This window comes from Lolium rigidum, chromosome 1 (genome assembly GCF_022539505.1).
Source record: "Lolium rigidum isolate FL_2022 chromosome 1, APGP_CSIRO_Lrig_0.1, whole genome shotgun sequence".
Classification (NCBI taxonomy): Eukaryota; Viridiplantae; Streptophyta; class Magnoliopsida; order Poales; family Poaceae; genus Lolium; species Lolium rigidum.
This window is the reverse complement of record NC_061508.1, coordinates 363211387-363230236: the sequence shown is the minus strand read 5'-3', so window position 1 is coordinate 363230236 and position 18850 is coordinate 363211387. Positions and strand designations below refer to the sequence as shown.

At 44.0% G+C, this 18850-nt stretch overlaps 2 protein-coding genes across 2 annotated transcripts; one reads left to right on the top strand and one right to left on the bottom strand.

Annotated features, from left to right (window-relative positions):
• The first annotated feature begins 6026 nt into the window (after positions 1-6026).
• LOC124684745 (eukaryotic translation initiation factor 3 subunit G-like) lies at positions 6027-7746 on the top strand. Its single transcript, XM_047219003.1, has 2 exons — positions 6027-6354; positions 7223-7746. The coding sequence occupies exons 1-2, from the start codon at positions 6027-6029 to the stop codon at positions 7744-7746; spliced, it is 852 nt and encodes a 283-aa protein (XP_047074959.1).
• Positions 7747-12002: 4256 nt separating this feature from the next.
• On the bottom strand, positions 12003-13803 carry LOC124684744. The gene is made up of 2 exons (XM_047219002.1): positions 13650-13803; positions 12003-12881 (listed from the first exon to the last, which is right to left on the bottom strand). The coding sequence occupies exons 1-2, from the start codon at positions 13784-13786 to the stop codon at positions 12254-12256; spliced, it is 765 nt and encodes a 254-aa protein (XP_047074958.1). The 5' UTR covers positions 13787-13803; the 3' UTR covers positions 12003-12253.
• Between the last annotated feature and the right edge of the window lie 5047 nt (positions 13804-18850).

The window sequence follows — 18850 nt, the reverse complement described above, 5'->3', positions numbered from 1 at the left end:
CATCCCCATGTGCGCAAATACGAAAGTGATGGTTTTCTCCCAGACCACTCCTCATAAGGGGTTTTATCTTTATTCTTGTTAGGAAATCTATTCAGGACATGACATGAAGTCAACAAAGCCTCCCCCCACCATGCCTTTGATAAACCAGCAGTGGCTAACATGGAATTCACCAAGTCAGTCAGCGTGCGGTTTTTCCTCTCGGCAACCCCGTTTGATTGGGGCGAATAGGGAGGCGTCCTCTCATGAATAATACCATGTTCGTCACAGAATTCATCAAAGATTTTAGGAAAATATTCACCACCACGATCAGACGTAAGACGCTTGATATTTCTCTCTAGTTGATTTTCAACTTCGGCCTTATAAATTTTAAAGTAGTCTAAAGCTTCATCTTTAGTTCGCAACAAATAAACATAGCAAAATCTAGTCGCATCGTCAATCAATGGCATGAAATATCTCTTTCCACCTTTTGTCAACACACCATTCATCTCGCATAGATCAGAATGTATGAGTTCTAGAGGTGCCAAGTTTCTCTCCTCGGCTGCCTTGTGAGGCTTCCGAGGTTGCTTTGATTGCACACAACTATGGCACTTAGAACCTTTGGCAATGGTGAAATTTAGAATTAAACTTAAACTGGACAGCCGAGACATTAAACCAAAATTGATGTGACATAAATGAGAATGCCAAATACTGGTATCATCACTAACATTGCCACAAATATGGTTCACAGACTTATTACTGAAATCAGAAAGCGAAAAGCGGAACAAGCCTCCGCACTCATAGCCTTTACCAATAAATTGTCCAAACTTGGAAACAACTACTTTATTCGACTCTAAGACAACCTTAAACCCATCTCTGCATAGAAGGGAGCCGCTAACGAGATTCTTGTTCATAGTAGGGACATGCTGCATGTTCCTCAGCTGCACGATCTTCCCCGAAGTGAACTTCAGATCTACCGTGCCAACACCACGAACAGAAGCATGTGACCCATTCCCCATCAAGACGGAAGAATCCCGGGCGACCTGGTAAGAAGTGAACATGGATATGTCAGCACACACATGAACATTAGCACCTGTATCAATCCACCAACATGGAGATTGAAATACCGAAAGAGCAGTAAAGAGATTACCGTACCCATCAGCATTGCTAGCGGTCACCGTGTTGACTTGCTTCGCCTTTTTCTTACGATCTGCCCTCTCTGGTCAGTCCTTAGAAAAGTGGCCAGCCTCTCCATAGGTAAAGCAGCTCAGATCTGCTTTGTTTATCATCTTCTTCTTCTTGAAGGTTGTAGTCTTCATAGGCTTATTGAAGGAGGGCTTTTTGTTCCCTTTGTTCTTGCTGTAGGGTTTCTTCTGCATCATGTTGGCGCTAGACTGACCCTCTCCTTTCTCAGCAGTATCCTTAGCCCGAGCTTTCTCCTCAACATCAAGAGACGCTATCAGGTTTTCAACTGATATCTCCTTTCTCTTATGTTTGAGAGTTGTGGCAAAGTTCCTCCATGAAGAGGGCAACTTAGCGATAATGCATCCAGCCACAAACTTATCAGGTAAGGCACACTTAAGGAGTTCAAGCTCTTTCACAATGCACTGTATCTCATGAGCTTGTTCGACTACAGAACGGTTGTTCACCATCCTGATGTCATGGAAGCTCTCCATGATGTACAGTTCACTGCCTGCATCGGTTGCACCGAATTTAGCATTCAGTGCACCCCAGAGCTCTTTACCGTCTACTATGTGCATATACACATCACATAGACGATCAACAAGAATACTCAATACGCATCCGACGAAGAGAGTATTGTCTTACTTGAACTTGTTCTGATCTTGGTCAGATGTAGTTCCTTCAGGAAGACCATTACTTACATGGAACACTTTCAGATGAGTAAGCTAGAGCGTGGTCTTAATCTGCCACCTCTTAAAGTGCAAACCGGTAAACTTATCCGGCCTCAGTGCATCAGCAAAACCAGCCATTGTTAACTCAGGAAATTGCCTACAATTAGGTTTTTGGATTGTTGGATAATTAGGCACAATTTCCATGATTAATTCCAGAATATTAAACATGACGACAGCAACTACTGACATGTGAAACTCGAACATACTAGATGCATTAATCAACATGTACAGTAGCAGTGCAAACGGTACAACATCCATCGCTAAACATATCGAGATATGTCGCACGTACCGATCTGGTGGAGGTGGCGGTGTAGCAGATGACGTCGCAGCAGTAACGTTGTTGATGACAACGTTGTTGACGACGGGTCGAAGTAGACGGCGTTGAAGACGATGGTAGGCAGCACCGCCCGACTTGGACGGAAGACGACCAGTGATGAAGAGCTTGAGCAGTCGCGCAGAGCGCTTCCCAAAAACCTAATTCTCCCTCTCCCGTACAGGATCGCAAAGGCGAGCGGTTCCGGAGACCTGCTCTCCCGTTCGCTGGTGCACGCCGACGGGCGGGATGGAGTAGGCTACGATGGCGGCGCAAGCAGAGAGAGGTGGAAACCCTAACTCGTGTATATCGTGTATTTCTGTGGTAGCCAGGCAAGAGATTATATAGGCTCAGGAAACCCTAGGCAACGTGGGGCACGCCCACGTCGCGCGCACGTTCGAGTCGGTTAGGTCCGGGAGCGACCCGAACCGACTAACTGCGATGCGTCCGTCTAGGACTCTATTCGTTTTCCTGAACTGCAAAAAGAAAGGAAAGACTCGGCTCGAGGCTCAATCCACTCACCACGAGCGAGGCGCGGCGCGGCGCGGCGAGACGAGCGAGGAGGAGGAGGAGCGCGCGTGTACCACTCCTATTCTTACTCACTTACTAGTGGTGGAACAACCCACCTTATAAGGTGGTCTAACTTCCTCCCAACTTTCCATGTGGGACTAAACTTTCCACCTCTTGCCACTCCCTAGTGAGCTGCCACCAACTTGGACTCAAACTCACAAGGCTGCAACTAAGTGGGCTTTGAGATTAATAGGGAAAATCTGAAATCTAGTATGGGCCAATAAATGTGGGCCCAATATTTCAACAGAAGCTCCAAGTAGTATTTGCCCCGGCAGAGCATGTTCATAGCAATTGAAAATTTAAGTAGCATTCTGCGGCAGCTCACGAGCGAGCCCGGGCAGCTGCCCCGGGTCGCCGGTTACGGGCTCCGCCCATGCCTTGTAGGTCTAGTTGTGCATAACCGAACTGAAACTGAAAACCGAATCGAAAAAACCTAACCGTAATCGAATTATGGTTATTTTCAGTTTTTAGTTAGGTTAGCAAAAGATCTAACCATTAGAACTTTAGTTATTTCAGTTTGAAACCGAATTAAAACAGTTAACCGAATGAAAACCGAACATTGCCATCCATATATAGAATTTCACGTCTGGCCCAACCCAACTATGCATATAACTGAAGTGCATCTTAATATTTTGACGTAGAGGTTACACGTTTAAAACTTGCTTCGCTGCATTTTTTATTTTTGCTGAAACTGAACCACTTTTTAGTTTTAGTCTTACAATAGACTCAATTCAGTCATACCAAATGCAAAACTGAAAATATTTGACCATAAAAATTATGTGTTATTATAAAATTCGCGTCAACTTTGGTTAATTTGATTATTACCGAAACCTAACCGAAGTTGAGTGGTTATTACCGGAACCGAACCGTATTTTTGTACACAACCGTATGTACCGAAGTATTAAAACCGTATTTACCATCAAACCGTATAACCGAACCGAATTAATCAAATTAATCGAACGTGCAGCTGGACTTGTAGGCCTCTTCGCTTACTGGTTGCGGCACGCTTGAGAAGATTGTTGATAGCTAGAACCGTCACAGCTACAACGGCTCTAATGGAGCCACGTAGGAGAGGAAAATGTAGGGCATGGATGAGAGAGCGTCGCCAGAGTAGAGTATGTCTATGGTGCACGAGCGCGGGTGGACGGGCAGGCTAGGGTTTGATTGTAAACTGCTAGTAAATAAGAAGAGAGATATTGGGTAAGGGCATGTACAACGGTCTAGATAGATGATGTCTGTAATAGCATTTCATGTCATACATAGACAGTAGTATAGATGGTGTCTACAATGGTATGTCTGTAAACTATCTATTTTAGCCATAACCATGTGTCAGTGTAAATTATAGTCACCCTTAGTATAATTTTTGGTGGATGATCTATCTGTTATTGGGCCACGCTCAAGTGAATTAATGTCAAGTACTGCCACCCGTTAATTCACTCCACCCGTTAATTCACTTGAGCCCCTTACAGGAAAACATGGCCGTTAATTAAGCCACAAGTATTGCAGGCTACTGACGTTTGTGCGTGGCCAAATTCACTTGAGCAATGATCAATGTATGTTTCGATGAAACCTTGAACCAGTTTTTTAGGAAAACAACCAGGCAATCTCGACAGGCCGGCTCCATTAATCTGGTAATGATCACTACCTTTTTAGTCATAAGAAAGCAAAACGAAGTGCGGCAATGAGCGATATTCGGGCATGAGCAATGATGGCATACACAACTAGATGCTTCATGTAAAAAAGTTGTCAGAACCAACATGGTGAACTTTATCTCTCCAATGAAAGCTACAACTTTACTCAGAAAAAAGAGAAAAATGACCCCACAAATATGACACTATGTATCTCTTTCTCTTTCCAAAAAGCATGCTTTTAAGATTTAAGATCCGACTTCTTGAAGAGGAGGCTGCCTCCTCATCCAAACCTACTTTGGACCACATGAACCTAGCTAAAGGTGTGAAGCACTACCTCTAGGGCACTGCATTGGGCATGCCCTTACACTACTATTACAGACCTTTTTCAACAGAGCACCAGCAAACAGTTTATGCATGCCAACATTATCTACTCCTTCTTTTATGCCTAGCAAGCTAGAGTTTGATAAGATTTCCATCGCATGAGTTCCCTACGGCCTGCGGCAACTCCTGCTGGGAAGGGAAGGTGGCCCACATTTTCTATTTTTTTTTAGCAGAACGACTTGAAGCTTTATTAATTATTAAGAATGTTTACAACAACACCCAGATCACTAGGGGGATTCGAAAACCACACATGCCTACCAATATCTAAAGTAGTCGCTGATCGAGCAAGGCGATGTGCATCCCCGTTTGCTTCACGTCGTTCGTGGCTAAATTTAGCCTTAGAAAATTGATTCCTCTTCAAGTGGATTTGCTTGATGATCATGCACTGCTGGCCGCTGTTTGCTCCTTCATTGATCTCTTTATTAAAGTTCAAGCAGTCTGATGCCACCCAGAGCTTGTTCAAATGCATTTCCTCCGCAAGAGCCAACGCTTCAGAACAGGCAAGTGTCTCCAAAACTTCAGGGTTTATCAGTCCATCATACACCGTTGCAGAAGCACCCAAAAATTCACCCCTGTTGTCATGGCAAACACATGCCACAGCTCCTCTCAACATGGCAGCTAGTGTGTGGGCGATGCGAGAGGATGATCTGGTGTTGCCTCTTTTTTCTGACGAAACTGAAAACCCTCGACAATGGTTATTTTCTCTTAGCAGAAGCTTAAATCAGGAACAATTCGTTCAAATGTTAGTGACTCTATGGGCCATTTGGTGGGCAAGGAGTAAGTATATTCATGAAGGGGAGCAGCAGCCACCTTTATCTACACATCTGTTTATCTACCTAGTATGGTTTCATACAGGCAGGGTGGTCCAAGGACTATCACTACATGGGTGCCACCTCCAGAAGGAATATCCAAAATAAATACTGATGGTGCAGTATCAAAGCCCACATCTTCCTAAGAACACGTCCTACGGCCCAAAGGGTTTCCAGTTAGGCCCTGGTCCAACAAGGGCCCAAGAAGACGGACACCATACTGGAAACCGACTCAAATTATTTCCGAGAGTCCAGACCGTAGTCCTCTTCTATGCCACGACCTCGCTAAATAAAACCCTTCCGGAAGCTTGATCCCGACTACACATCATACAAAACCCCAAGTCGCAACCAAACCACAGAGCCCTCCTCCGCGCAGACCCCCGCACCCCGAACCCTAGCGCCCGAGCGAATCACCAGCGAACCAGCGACAACCATGGCGGCGGCGAAGATCCGATGGGGCGAGGTAGAGGAGGACGACGGGGGCGACCTCGACTTCCTCCTCCCGCCCCGCGTCGTCACCGGGCCCGACGAGAACGGCATAAAGAAGACGGTCGAGTACCGCTTCGACGACGACGGCAACAAGGTCAAGGTCACCACCACCACCCGCGTCCGCAAGCTCGCCTGCACGCGCCTCTCCAAGGCGGCCATCGAGCGCCGCAACTGGTCCAAGTTCGGCGATGCCGCCAGTGGCGACGACGCGTCCGCGCGACTCACTGTCGTCTCCACCGAGGAGATCTTCCTCGAGCGCCCACGCGCCCCAGGTTCGTCGACTTTGTTTATACATCCCCGGCTAGGTCTGCGTCGATTGATCTGTTTTGGTTCAACTACTGTGTTGCTAGCCATATTCGTGATCGAGTTAGGTTGGATTGATCTAATCCATTGTGGAACTAGAATTATAAAACCGAGATTGGCGATCTATCTGGTATATGTAGGAACTGGCCTTTAGGCTCTCAATAATGCAATAACCTACGTGTATATTAGATATTCCTAGTTAGTTCGCAATAAATCAACATGGACATTTGGAGGACAGTAAATAGATTGCTAGCTATGAAGCTACCATTGGTCTCAAAATAACTGAGAGAAGCCGCAGTTGAATACAGTATAATTGATTCTCAGGAGGTCTACATTATTTGCGTAACTGTATCCTGTTTGAGTTAGGTAGGTGACTGAAGTACATTGAGTGCAGGCCATGTAGAATACCTGACCATGTGTTTTCCACGTCGAGTTCTAATGCACTGTGGCTTTTGAATTAGGATTCTAATGCATTAATATGATCTCCTGCTCTTGCCGATCATACTGGCATTCAGTAATGGGTGCTGTGGTTTAGTAGGTAAAAGTTTGTTATGCATACACAGACACTGGTTCCTGAATGATGATTTTTCCATCAACTGGGCATGTTAGCTGTTTTTCCACCCAAACTTAACCTTGCGTTATTGTGCCATGGATTTTTCTGTCTATGTATTTTTCTCTGTTCAAACAGTAACACGGATCTTCTTGATATTGCCATTAGTACTGAACTACTGATTCCTATTTTTATAATTACTTGCCATTGTTGTTCTGGAGCCCACAAACTAGCTGGCTTTGCTGCATCTCTGTGCTCGTAATTTTTAACCCTTCACTTAATTGTAGGGAGCAAAGCTGATGAACCAAGTATTTCTGCTGATCCACTGGCAACCAAGGGTGCTGTTCTCATGGTTTGCAGAACCTGCGGTAAGAAGGGTGACCACTGGACCTCAAAGTGCCCTTACAAGGACCTTGCTCAAGCGACCGATACTGTAGATAGACCTACTAGTTCTGACGGACCTCAAGCACTGCCTACTAATAAGGGATCATATGTTCCTCCGAGGTTGAGGTCTGACGCACCGCAAGGTAATGGGTCTGAGATGAGGCGCAGGAACGATGAGAACTCTGTCCGTGTGACCAATCTATCAGAGGACACCCGTGAGGCTGATGTCCACGAGCTATTCCGCACATTTGGCCAGGTCAGCCGTGTCTATGTTGCATTGGATCAGAAGACTGGATCGAGCAGGGGCTTTGGCTTCGTCAACTTTGTCCACAGGGAGGATGCTGAGAAGGCTATCAGCAAGCTCAATGGGTATGGTTATGATAACCTTATCCTGCATGTGGAGTGGGCAACACCCAGGCCTAGTTAGTTAGTTACTATATCTACTGCAGTTCTCCCATACGTATTCTGTCAATATGTTCGAATTTTGTGTCTCAGTATTTCTAATGAAAAGATGTAGAAATAAACATATACAGTGAGTTACCTTGCTTTGAAAACTGTATGAGCTGTTGTTTCATAATAATACTGTAATGGCCTCCAAAGAAAAACACACATGAAGATATCACAATAATTTCGTCAGAAACAATGCGACAAAAACTGCAAAACACCGCATGCTCTCCAAGGTTAACACACCAACCCAGATGACCACTTTAGTGGAGAATTGAGCAGTTGGACTTTGTGTGACACCATCTATAGAGGAGCATGGTAAAAAGGATAAAATTGATCTTCCTACACATATGAAATAATGTAGGTCTTCTCCACCAACAACTAATGTTCGCTTATCGTTTTGGCTGGGACTATTTGTTGTTTTGGGACAATATAAACAAGCTTATTATCATTGTAGATAGCAAGAATTGATAGATGATCATCCACCAAAAGATTGCATGAGAAAACATGGTGGTTCATTAAGCCACAATACTTCCTCGCACGATAATGCTCAATGAATGTTTAGACGAAACCTTGAACAAAGAGATGAGAATCCTTAGAAAACAGCCAGGAGGTTATCCCCACCTCCATTAATCAGATAATGAGACCCAAATAAGTTCGCGGGTTCTGTTTCCTCTGGTTATGCTGATAATAATGGTAATTCTTTAGGCACGATTGAAATGATTGCTGAATTTGATCTTGTGATGCAAGAACATATTAGGCGCATTCAAAATAATGAGGTTCATCATCATTATCTTGGCCATCGTATTCAGAATGAGTTGATCTCATGCCTCGCCGATGGCGTGAAAATGGTTATCTTAAAGATCCTCAAGTACGCAAAGTATTTCTCTGTTATCTTGGACTGTACCCGGGATGTGAGAAATGAAGAGCAAATGACGCTCATTGTGCGGTTTGTCAACCTATCAAGTAACATTTCATGAGTGGAAGCTTTTCCTAGAGTTCTTGAAGGTTGATGAGAAAGTCAGGTTTGGGACTTTTTAATGTACTAATGGATACACTGGATTCTCTTGATTTGGATGTCGCTTATTTGAGGGGGCAAGGTTATGGCAATGGTTCCAACATGAAGGGAAAAATCAAGATGTCCAGAATTTTTGCTTATAGTAAACCCTAAACATTATATATGGCGTGTGCATGTCATAGTTTGAATCTCACTCTCCATGATATGGCAAAACCAACTAGCTGATTCATTCTTTGGTATTATCCAGCGTAAATATGTATTGTTTGCACGTTCTACTAAAAGGTGAAAGATTTTGCTTGATAATGTTCCAAAACTAACTGTTGTCTAATACTTGTTGGGAGAGTCGAATAAAGAGTGTGCAACCTATATGGAACCGAACTCCGCATATAATATCAGCTTTGAAGGAATTGGCAAATGCTTCTTGATGATCCAGTCGCAGCAAGTGATGCTCAAGGTTTGATCAGTGCACTTGAGAAATTTGAAACTTTAGTTGGCATGGTTATTTGGCATGTGTTATCACCAGAATTTGACCGGATCAGAGGTGGGCCGCGATCAAGATTGGGCTTGAAGAATATACATGGAAGAAATACGTGAACCGGCCTTGTACACGAAGTTTGGGCTAGTTTGCTCTTGTATCTGTAAATATAGTAGGATACGTGTCGGTTAGATAGATTTTGGCTCGTGCACGGTTGGGATTATTCCCACGTTAGAGAGTCTACGGACTATAAATATGTATCTAGGGTTATTGAGAAAAGACAACAATCACGTTCATCACAAACCAATCTAGGCGCATCGCCAACCCCTTTGTTTCGAGGGTTTCTTCCGGGTAAGCATCATGCTTCCTAGATCGCATCTTGCGATCTAGGCAGTACACGTTTATTCGTTTATCATGCGTTGCTCGTGCTGAAGCCTTGTTGATGGCGAGCAACGTAGTTACCATAGATGTGTTAGGGTTAGCATTGTTTCGTCGTGTAACATGCTTTGTCCATGCAACCCTTAGACGTCTAGCCGCCCTTACACCTATCTTAGGTGTAAGGGCGGCACCTTGCTTGATCATTATCTAGTAGATCCGATCCGTTATGATCGCTCCTTGTTCTTCAAGGATTAGTTTAATATCTGCATAGTTAGGCCTTGCAAACGGGTTGAAGGATCCAGTAGCACGTAGGGTGTAGTTTGCTAACCCTAGACAAGATGTTCCGGGGATCAACTTCGTGTTGGTTTTTAGGCCTTGTCTAGGGTCGGTTTATTATCACCGTGCGTGGCTGCCAGGCTCAATCACGAGTAGGATGTTCCGATTATGTGGTGAAAACCCTAGATCGTCGTAGGTCGTTTTAGCTATATATCGATCAAGCAGGACCACCATGTGATCGTAGACCTCATACGAACCATGGGTGGATCGGCTCCTTGAGCCGATTCACAGGATAACCTGAGAGCCGATCGAGGCTCGTATTTAAAGTTTACATGTATGCCATGCAGGAAATTAAGCGAAGCAAATCCATCACCTTCACGATCGGTATAGATCGGGTGGCACGCCCTTGCACCAGCATCGGGACGTGCGTACCAGGAGCTTTGCGGGCCGTCGCTCGGAGGGACCAGGGCCAGCCGCAGCCCTAGGTTGTTCCCGGCTCTTCGTGTTGCCAGCCGTTGCTCGCCGGTGGGTTTCGGACGCCAACAGCATGATAATTTATTTTCAAAAATTTAGAGGAAAAAATTGTATGCATTGATGCTATCAAACACCTTGAACGGGTAATATCATTCTTTCAAACATTGAGAGAAGACAGCTTCTATACTAGTATTAAGAGTGCCAAAGCCATTGCATCGGATATGGGCATAGAGCCAAAATTTAGTACAAATTAAGCGTCAAAGTAAAAGGAAGAAGCATTTTGATGAAATCAAGGAAGAACTACAACTGTCAACTATTGAATCCTTCGAAGTTAATTATTTTTTTTGTCATTGTTGAGGCTGCAATTGCTTCATTGGATGATCGATTTGAGAGGTTGGAGGCATTTGAAAAAGTTTTTGGTTTCCTGTTCAACTCAAAAAATCTTAAGTCACTATATGAAGTAATCTACGAAAACGTTGCACTACTTTTGCACAAACTTTAACTCATAAAGAGGTTCTTGATGTTGATCTTGGTGATTTTGTTTATGAATTGAAAGTGCTGCAAGTAAATTTGCTTTATGATTTTTTGGTGCTTGAGATTCTTCAGTTTGTTACAATTGTTTATTGTTATCCAAATGTGTCACTTGCATATCGTATCCTTTTAACTATACATGTGACCGTAGCCTCGGCTGAAAGAAATTTCTCTAAATTGAAGCTGCTGAAAAATTGTTTGAGGTGAACTATGTGACTAGGCAAATTGAATGGCTTGACTACATGTTGTATTGAGAAGGATATCTTAGACAATATTGATCTTGAAATTTTTTGCAATGATTTTGCATCTAGAAATGCACGAAGAAGATTTTTTCTGAAGCATTAAAGTGTAATTGTTGACGGAATCATTGTATTTGGTTTTTATTTGAGTTAATTAAACTAGTAAAAATATTTGTTATATTTTTTACCATTTCATTATTTTTCTGTCATAAATATCAGTACATATATTAGCCTTAAGGGGTCCTTTTGTCGATTTGGTCCAAGGGCCCCGAAAAACATAGTACCGGCTCTAGGAACACACACGATCGAGCTACAAAAAGAAACGAAACTAAACCTTCAAACATGTAAGCTCCCACCAAGCAGAGCACCCTAACAGCAACAAACACAACCACGCTCAACCTTGCGAAGCAAACGAACATCCAAGACTGCCACGCCCAGGAAAATAACAGAGAGACGGTTCTTAACAGGAAACACCAACAAAAACACCAAAGCTTCAAGTAACAATACCACCCCAGGAAGTTAGACCCATGCCCCGGATGTTTCAAGCAATTTGAAAAAAAAAAATCATCATGAACTCTCGGATGGCTCCTTTAAATAAAAACAAAAACAAAACAAAAACTCGGATGCTGCTCCAATCCGGTCGCTTCTTTCACCAGCCACCAATTGAAACGAACCACCCCAAAATAAGATGAGCTGCAGTTTCAAGCTCTTCAGATAGTCTACAACCTGGTTTCCCCCGCAACCTGGTTTTCCATCTCCAATCTGGTAAGAAAGCCCTCTCTTAACCCAACTCTAATAAGGTGGATGCAACCTGTTCAAAACTGGGATGCACCCGCAGTCCCACAATAAAAGAAACTGCCCTCTCCAATATATTTACTCCCCCAAAATATTGTATGATTATGGTTTTTGGTATCTGATTCGTCAAAAATACTGAATGAATGTGATGATACAAAAATGCAACAACTATAGAAGAAGATAGGATCGTATGTCTCAACAACTCTGCCGAATAGTTCAGTATGATCTCTATACGCTCCCGTCTGTACCGCAAAACCTCCCCGAGCTTGTGCTCGCACATGCATCTCCCAGAACCAGTGGATGGTTACTCGTCGTCGTCGAGGTGGGAGGCATGGTGGATGCACATCCGCCACTCGCCGCCCACCTTCTCGAAGACGTTGGTGGCAATCTGCTTGCCCCAGCTGCCACTGCCCCTCGTCTTCACCATCTCCAGGCATGTCACATAGCCGAGGTCGCCCCTGACGTGCACCTCCACGTCCTGCAGGTCGAACCGCAGCGGGAACTCGTAGTCTGCGTCGCACACCATCTCCCAGCTCCGCATCACCGTATCGTAGCCCGCGATCCGCCCCGCCGACGGGTGCACCACGTACACATGCTCGCCCTTGGCCCACAGAGCGTGCATCGCCGCCAGGTCGCCGTCCCGGAACGCGTCGTAGAACCGCGCGTTGGCCGCCAGGAGGGACGACCGCCCGTCCTCCCGAAGGTGGCGCAGCTCGTCCCGGAGTCGGGCCGCCTGGGCATAGTCCTCCTCCTCAATCGCCGTCTCGAGGTCATGACGGAGGGTCTCCTCATCAACTACGACGTGAGCTGCCTCGGTGGTCTCGGTGTCGGTATCGGCATTCGGGCTCCCTTCTGCCTCCCCGCTCTTGACGTGCAGACGGGTACACGCTTTGGGGTGCAGGCGGGTGCTTGTCATTAGAAGCCCTGTGCTGCTGGAAAAGATATGTTCAACATGGTCAGCAGCACATTTACCATGCCAATCTGTTCCAAAGTTTCAGAGAGAGATCATCGATGTGAGGGTAAAGAAATCTAAACTACTAGTAACAGTGTTGTATTTAAAGTTTTAAACTGCTAACATTGAGTTAAGCCGCTAAGTAAAAGGCATTGATAATTATTGAAACCGGGATAGAGTGAAAGGAAGCAACCTAGTGGGCTAGTGGCAGATACTCGATCAATAACATGTTATGGATAATCGATTAAGGCAGGAGTGACTGCAAAAGTACTAGTACTAGAATATACTACTGCGTTGGGGACTAAGCATACCTCATCGAGACTAACGAGAAAACAAAATGTAATTATTCAGTTAGTGCCATGGTGACAAGTCTACAATTGTCACTTCAATTCAGACCCAAATTTTCATACAGTGTTATGTTTCTAATCCTGATACAGTGTTATGTTTCACGGAGGGGAGAATAAATAGTAACCTGGCTTGAGCGCGGTGAAAAAAAATATACTAATGGATTCATGGAGGGGAGAATAAATAGTAACCTAGCTTAACTACAGTACTTAACTGTAAACTGTGTAACTGCAACGACCAAGATTCAAGAATCCCAAGATCCCACCTTTACCCTAAATTTAAAGCTCAGAAGACCCATGCTGCGAGGTGACACAAGCCAATTTCACTCATCCACGGCACTAACTGGATAAGGAAACCTCGAAACAAATCTTAATTAAAACGGAGCTTAGACAAGAGGCCTCACAAGCGCTTCGCTCCAGGACGGAAGAAGCAGTTGCCAGCTGCGGCTGCGGCGGTCGCTGGAATTTCCGGCCGCCACCAAGCTCTCGCCGGCGTGGCGGCCGCCGCCGCCATAGCTGCGGAAGGATTTGGTCCTGCCATGATGGGATCAGAGTAAGGGTAAGGTTTTCTGTCTCTTGTTCCATCGTTTTGTTCTCCCCCTCTTCCCTTTCTGGGCCTTTGTTCGTGACTCTTAGCTGGGCTACCTTCCAGCCTGGATGGATGGCTCGTTGAATGAGCAGGTTTGGCCCAAGTACTTATCTTCATGCTCCATCTTCATTCCTACTTCTTTTTCCCGAAAATTCTCTTCAGCTCCCAAGCCCTAATGATCCATTTATTTATTTTAAAAAATCCAAAATCATATTTGTAAGTTAAAACATGGACGTAGTCAATGATATATTGGGATGTAAACGGATCGGATTGGATCGAATAATGTTCTCTCCATATCATTTACCATATTTTTTTGTCAGATTCGGAGCTGAGCGGATAATGACCGAATGCAGATTCGGATGCGAATTATATCGGACTACGGATTCGGATCAGAAACAAAGCAAATTCGGAGCGGAAACGGACAAAATATATCGGATAGATGAAAACATATTTTCACCATTGCAAATGTATGAACATAAAGTTACTCAAAAGAATAACATAGAGTAGAGAATAGTTCAAAATATCACCAATGTGAAGATCGCAGTACTTATTACAAAGACGAAGGTTGTACTCAAATAATACTTAACGATTCTCTGACCGTTTCTTATTAAGTTTTTATTGAAGAAATAAAAGCAAGCAACCGATAAAGTAGGAAGGGATATCACACACTCAACTTAACCGCTAGGTTATAATATACACAAAGCCTAATTGGATACTTGGGTTAATGGGTTGGGTTAATTTAATCGGATTATCCTAATTGAACATGGAGGATAATCCTCACAAAAAAACGGATAATCCGTATCCGTCGGATAATAGTCATACCATATCCCGTAACACATCGATATTCGTATGACCAATATCCGTATCCGTGTCCGGATCCGTCGGATTTGAAAAAACGCATACCATATCCTTAAAACGGCTGCGGGTTCGGTGCGGAAATTATCCGTACCATTTAGAACCCTATTGATATATACATCTTATAAGCATGCAAAACGGCAACCTAAAATTCTTTGTAATGTGGGCTACACAAGATTGACAAATTTGATAATTTTAATAGATTTGAAAATGAGCATTGTTCACTATATTTGAATTCAAACTTTTTTCATTTTTATGTAGCTAAGAATAAAAGACATCTAAATTAATATTTTCTATGTTTGTAGATAGCCACATCGATATTTTTTCAGATTTTTTGAAAGTCGGAAATACGATTTTCATTTTTGAAAAACAAAATAGCTGGATCGCTAGAGCTCGGGAAAACAGAGTAGTAATACTTAGAAAAAAGTGACCAGCCCGCAAATAAATGGAATGAGGAGCCACTACTATTGTAAGACAGAAAACACTAACGTCTTCGCTTGTTTTCAACCACTGCAACTTTCCATCTTCTATTAATTTCTTTTTTTGCGGGATTCTTCTAAGAAACTTTACTACTAATACTCCAACTCATCCATAACAAGTACCAGAGACTTAGTACGAAGTTAGTACAAATTAATTTGTGCTAAATCTGGGACACTTATTATGGATCGGATCGATGGAGTAATATACTAAGGAAGCAAGTTATCACAATTGCACACGACCAACCATTCCACTCAACACACCGCTACACCGCATTTCACTTCCAAGAAGTTATAAACCGTGAACAATCTTGGCGGCAACACGCCTTGACAATGACCACCTCAGGCAAATATAAGTGATTATTTGTAAGAAAAAATAATACACACGAAGATACCATGAATTTCACGCCTGATTGCTCAAAGACTAGACCGATCCTCCACACCATAAAGGTAAAGGGAAGGGAGCGATGAAACCATCACGCAGTACATATTGCACGTTAATCATCGGGGTATGCGAATTTGTTATGCTTAACCAACCATGTTGTTGAAAATATAAGCAAATTACCATCAGGCAATACAGATTGGGCTATGGGCTAAGGCCCAAGGCCAAATTCCAACACATGCAAGCTAAGGCTTGAGCATCCTCGACATTGCAACAATTCTCTCCAAAATCCTAAGGATATTTCTGCATTGCACAAAAATAAAATAAAAAGTAACCTGTACGTAGTGGTACGTGCGTTGCTCTACATGTAGCCGGTGCTTCTTGCTGCCATAGGTAGGCAGCACATCTCGACCTGTTTTTTTACTCATATGCCAAGTGGAGTTGAGTGGAGTGGGTTTGTTTTACCGATGGCACTGAAAGTATGGGTGAATGTGGTCCGGGTGAAAATAAATGTCGAAAGTTGCCGTCGCCATGCATGCATCCCTGGTCAGTCAGTGGCTCTCACTTTGATGCTACGACTAGCTAGGCACCACCGGAACCGGGCGGAGCAATCAGTACATTCCCAGAGCACGTACCTAGCTCAGCTTCTACTCGTTCTCTCCCTCTATCTCTCTAGTCTCTAGCTACCTGTTGTGTTGTGTTGTGCTGCAGCCAAAGCAGGGTCGATCGTGGAATTTAGCACTTTATCATCAGTGGAGTGAGTCCCCGCACTGCAGTTGGCAAAGCGAAGGTTGTTGCGTGCTTAACGTGCCCCTGTTCTTGTCCTCTGGCGCTTGCCCCTAAACACGGAGCAGTCTTGTCCTTGGAGCGTTCCTTGTTTATGCTTGCCCATCATCCACTTTGCCGCTACTATTTGTTGTCACCCCTTGTTTAGCTAGCTGCTGAGTGCACCTACCCACTACACCTCCAACTCCAAGGGGATAAACTTGTGTTACTACTAGTATTATAGCTTAGAAACTACCGTCGTTGTCTGATACGGGAGTAATGTTTTGGCTCTTTGATGCATATGCTCCATTTATTTCGAAATGCATCTTTGATGCATTTTGAAATGTTAAAAAGTTCCAAACAAAAAATCACATGCACATCTTTACACGCTACGTGTTCACAAAGTCTTTTCATGAAAATTTTACTTGTTGTTTGGGCTGCGTAAAAAAGACCAAATCTGGTACCAAAAATAAGGTTTTTTGTGAGAAATGTTTTGTCATTTTTACATCGATCACAAAAATATCAGTTTTTTCACGAAACTGCACGAAAGCACATAGATTATCGAGATGTACATGTGAAATTGTTTGTTAGAATCTTTTGACGATTAGAAATTGTATGTAAGCCTTTTTTCAAAGATAAATTACCTTCTAAAAAGGTTTACATTTTGAAACGGATGTAGTACTAGCTACTTATTCGATAGAGTAATTATACTTTTTATCCTATAGGTGAGCATTTCTGACACATATTATCTAGCAGACCTTAAACACGGTTTTATCCCACTTTATCATTTTTATTGTTTTTGTTAGATAGAACCGGCATGTTACGCTGATGTGGAGTGACAGAATGTGTAAAGATCGGAGGTCGGCATCGATCAGATTTCACATCTCGTTTTTTTCATTTCCTTGTCATCATTCTTATAATTTGGAATCATGTTCATCACTTCACACCTTTCTCAATGGATACACATCAAAAAAATAAGGGCATGCAGCTTCTAAAAGCGGTACTCTAGATAATTTTTTACTAAATAGGATAATATGTGTCACAAAAACATAACTATGGGATAAAATGTGGAATTCACTCTATCCTAAAATGAAGTGCAATGGTGTGCAAATAAAAAGTATGTCCCTCCGTCTGAAAAAAGATGTCGCCGATTTGTCCAAATTTGGACAAATATGTGGCATCTTCTTGGGACGCAGGCAGTAGTTGAAATGCATTTTCAGCTCCTTGCGGTGGTAAATTGGTTACATAACTTTTAAGATGCAAAACATAATCTACAAGGTGGATTTTACAAATTGATTTAACGGCCGTGTACGTTCAGGCAGTAGATGAGCATGCACATGGGCCAGCTGAACGCTTTTGTTCATTAATGCGTGTCCTCTCAGTCTCGCTGTAGCAAGCAGGGTAACGAAAGTTGCAGCTCATTACCTTGTCCTGTGGCCCTTATCCCTAAACAGGCAGCCGTTTTGTCTCTGGCATCTACCAGCCGCTCGTATGTAATGTACAGCGTGATCTGGTCACTAGCTAATCAGCACCAGCTGCTGGAAGATCAGACAGATCTCGTTGGGGAATAAATCTGGCGCAGCGCAGCGACAAGGCATCATTCCCCTCTATTCCCTTCCATTTCAATGCGTTCGATGTGCTGCCTGCACCTACGTACCTGCTACTGCATGGAGTATATATACAAGTTGTGTTCTGATTAGGGGATAACATTGGTCATTGCGCACACAAGCAATAGTCAATTACCTCCTGCAGCATCACTAGTACTACCAGGAGTGTTCAGTTGGTCTAATTAAAATGTTCTGTTTTTAATTAACTACTACTAACTGGAGTATACAGTACGTACATAGTGTTGAATGTAGATGGGCTGCAGCCCAATAAGGCAGCCCATGTGGTCTACAATTCCTGAAATCTCAAGGCCCATCACGTTGGCAGCTTGGGACAGCCTTGGGGGACAAAGTTTAGTCCCACATTGCTAGTTGGGAGAGAGTTGGAGTGGTATATAAGGGCTGCTGTTCTAGTCATTCCAAGTGAGTGAGAATAGAAAGAGCCCTCGCGCACTCCTCCTCCTCCGCCCGCCAGTCTCGTCGCGTCGCGTCGCGTCGCGTTTCGTGACTCGAGTTCGAGTTCGAGTTCGAGACACACTCAAGGAAGCCTAAACTTTTTGCTTGGTGCACCAACTGTGTTGGGTATGTGCATGCTCGCCGCGTGTCCCTGGCTTCCTACGCGTGTCAACGCGGTCGGGTCGGCTTCCTCCCAGGCTATACAAGGAGACGATCAGATATGGAAACAGTGCTCTTAGATCTCTCTCTCGTGAAGTTCCTTTTGCTGCGCTACTCTCTAGTTTTCCCCATCCCGGCGATTGCGTGCACTGCCGTCCGGGAGAGCAGGCCTCCGAAACTCCGTCCGTTGAGATCCTGCACCGGGAGACGGGCGATAAGGTTTTTTGGGGAGCGTCTCGGCGCGGCCGCTCGCCATCTGTTCGTTCTCTTCTTCGACGACCCGGCTGCTTCATCGACGGATCCGACTACACCATGGGCG

What these genes read in the sequence shown, in the direction of transcription:
- LOC124684744 (XM_047219002.1), bottom strand. Translation starts at nt 13,786, where the DNA reads ATGGCAGGACCAAATCCTTCCGCAGCTATGGCGGCGGCGGCCGCCACG. An exon ending in CGTCCTGGAGCGAAGCGCTT is followed by an intron (nt 12,882 to 13,649) that starts GTGAGGCCTCTT and finishes TATCTTTTCCAG; the next exon opens with CAGCACAGGGCTTCTAATGA.
- LOC124684745 (XM_047219003.1), top strand. Translation starts at nt 6,027, where the DNA reads ATGGCGGCGGCGAAGATCCGATGGGGCGAGGTAGAGGAGGACGACGGG. An exon ending in CGAGCGCCCACGCGCCCCAG is followed by an intron (nt 6,355 to 7,222) that starts GTTCGTCGACTT and finishes ACTTAATTGTAG; the next exon opens with GGAGCAAAGCTGATGAACCA.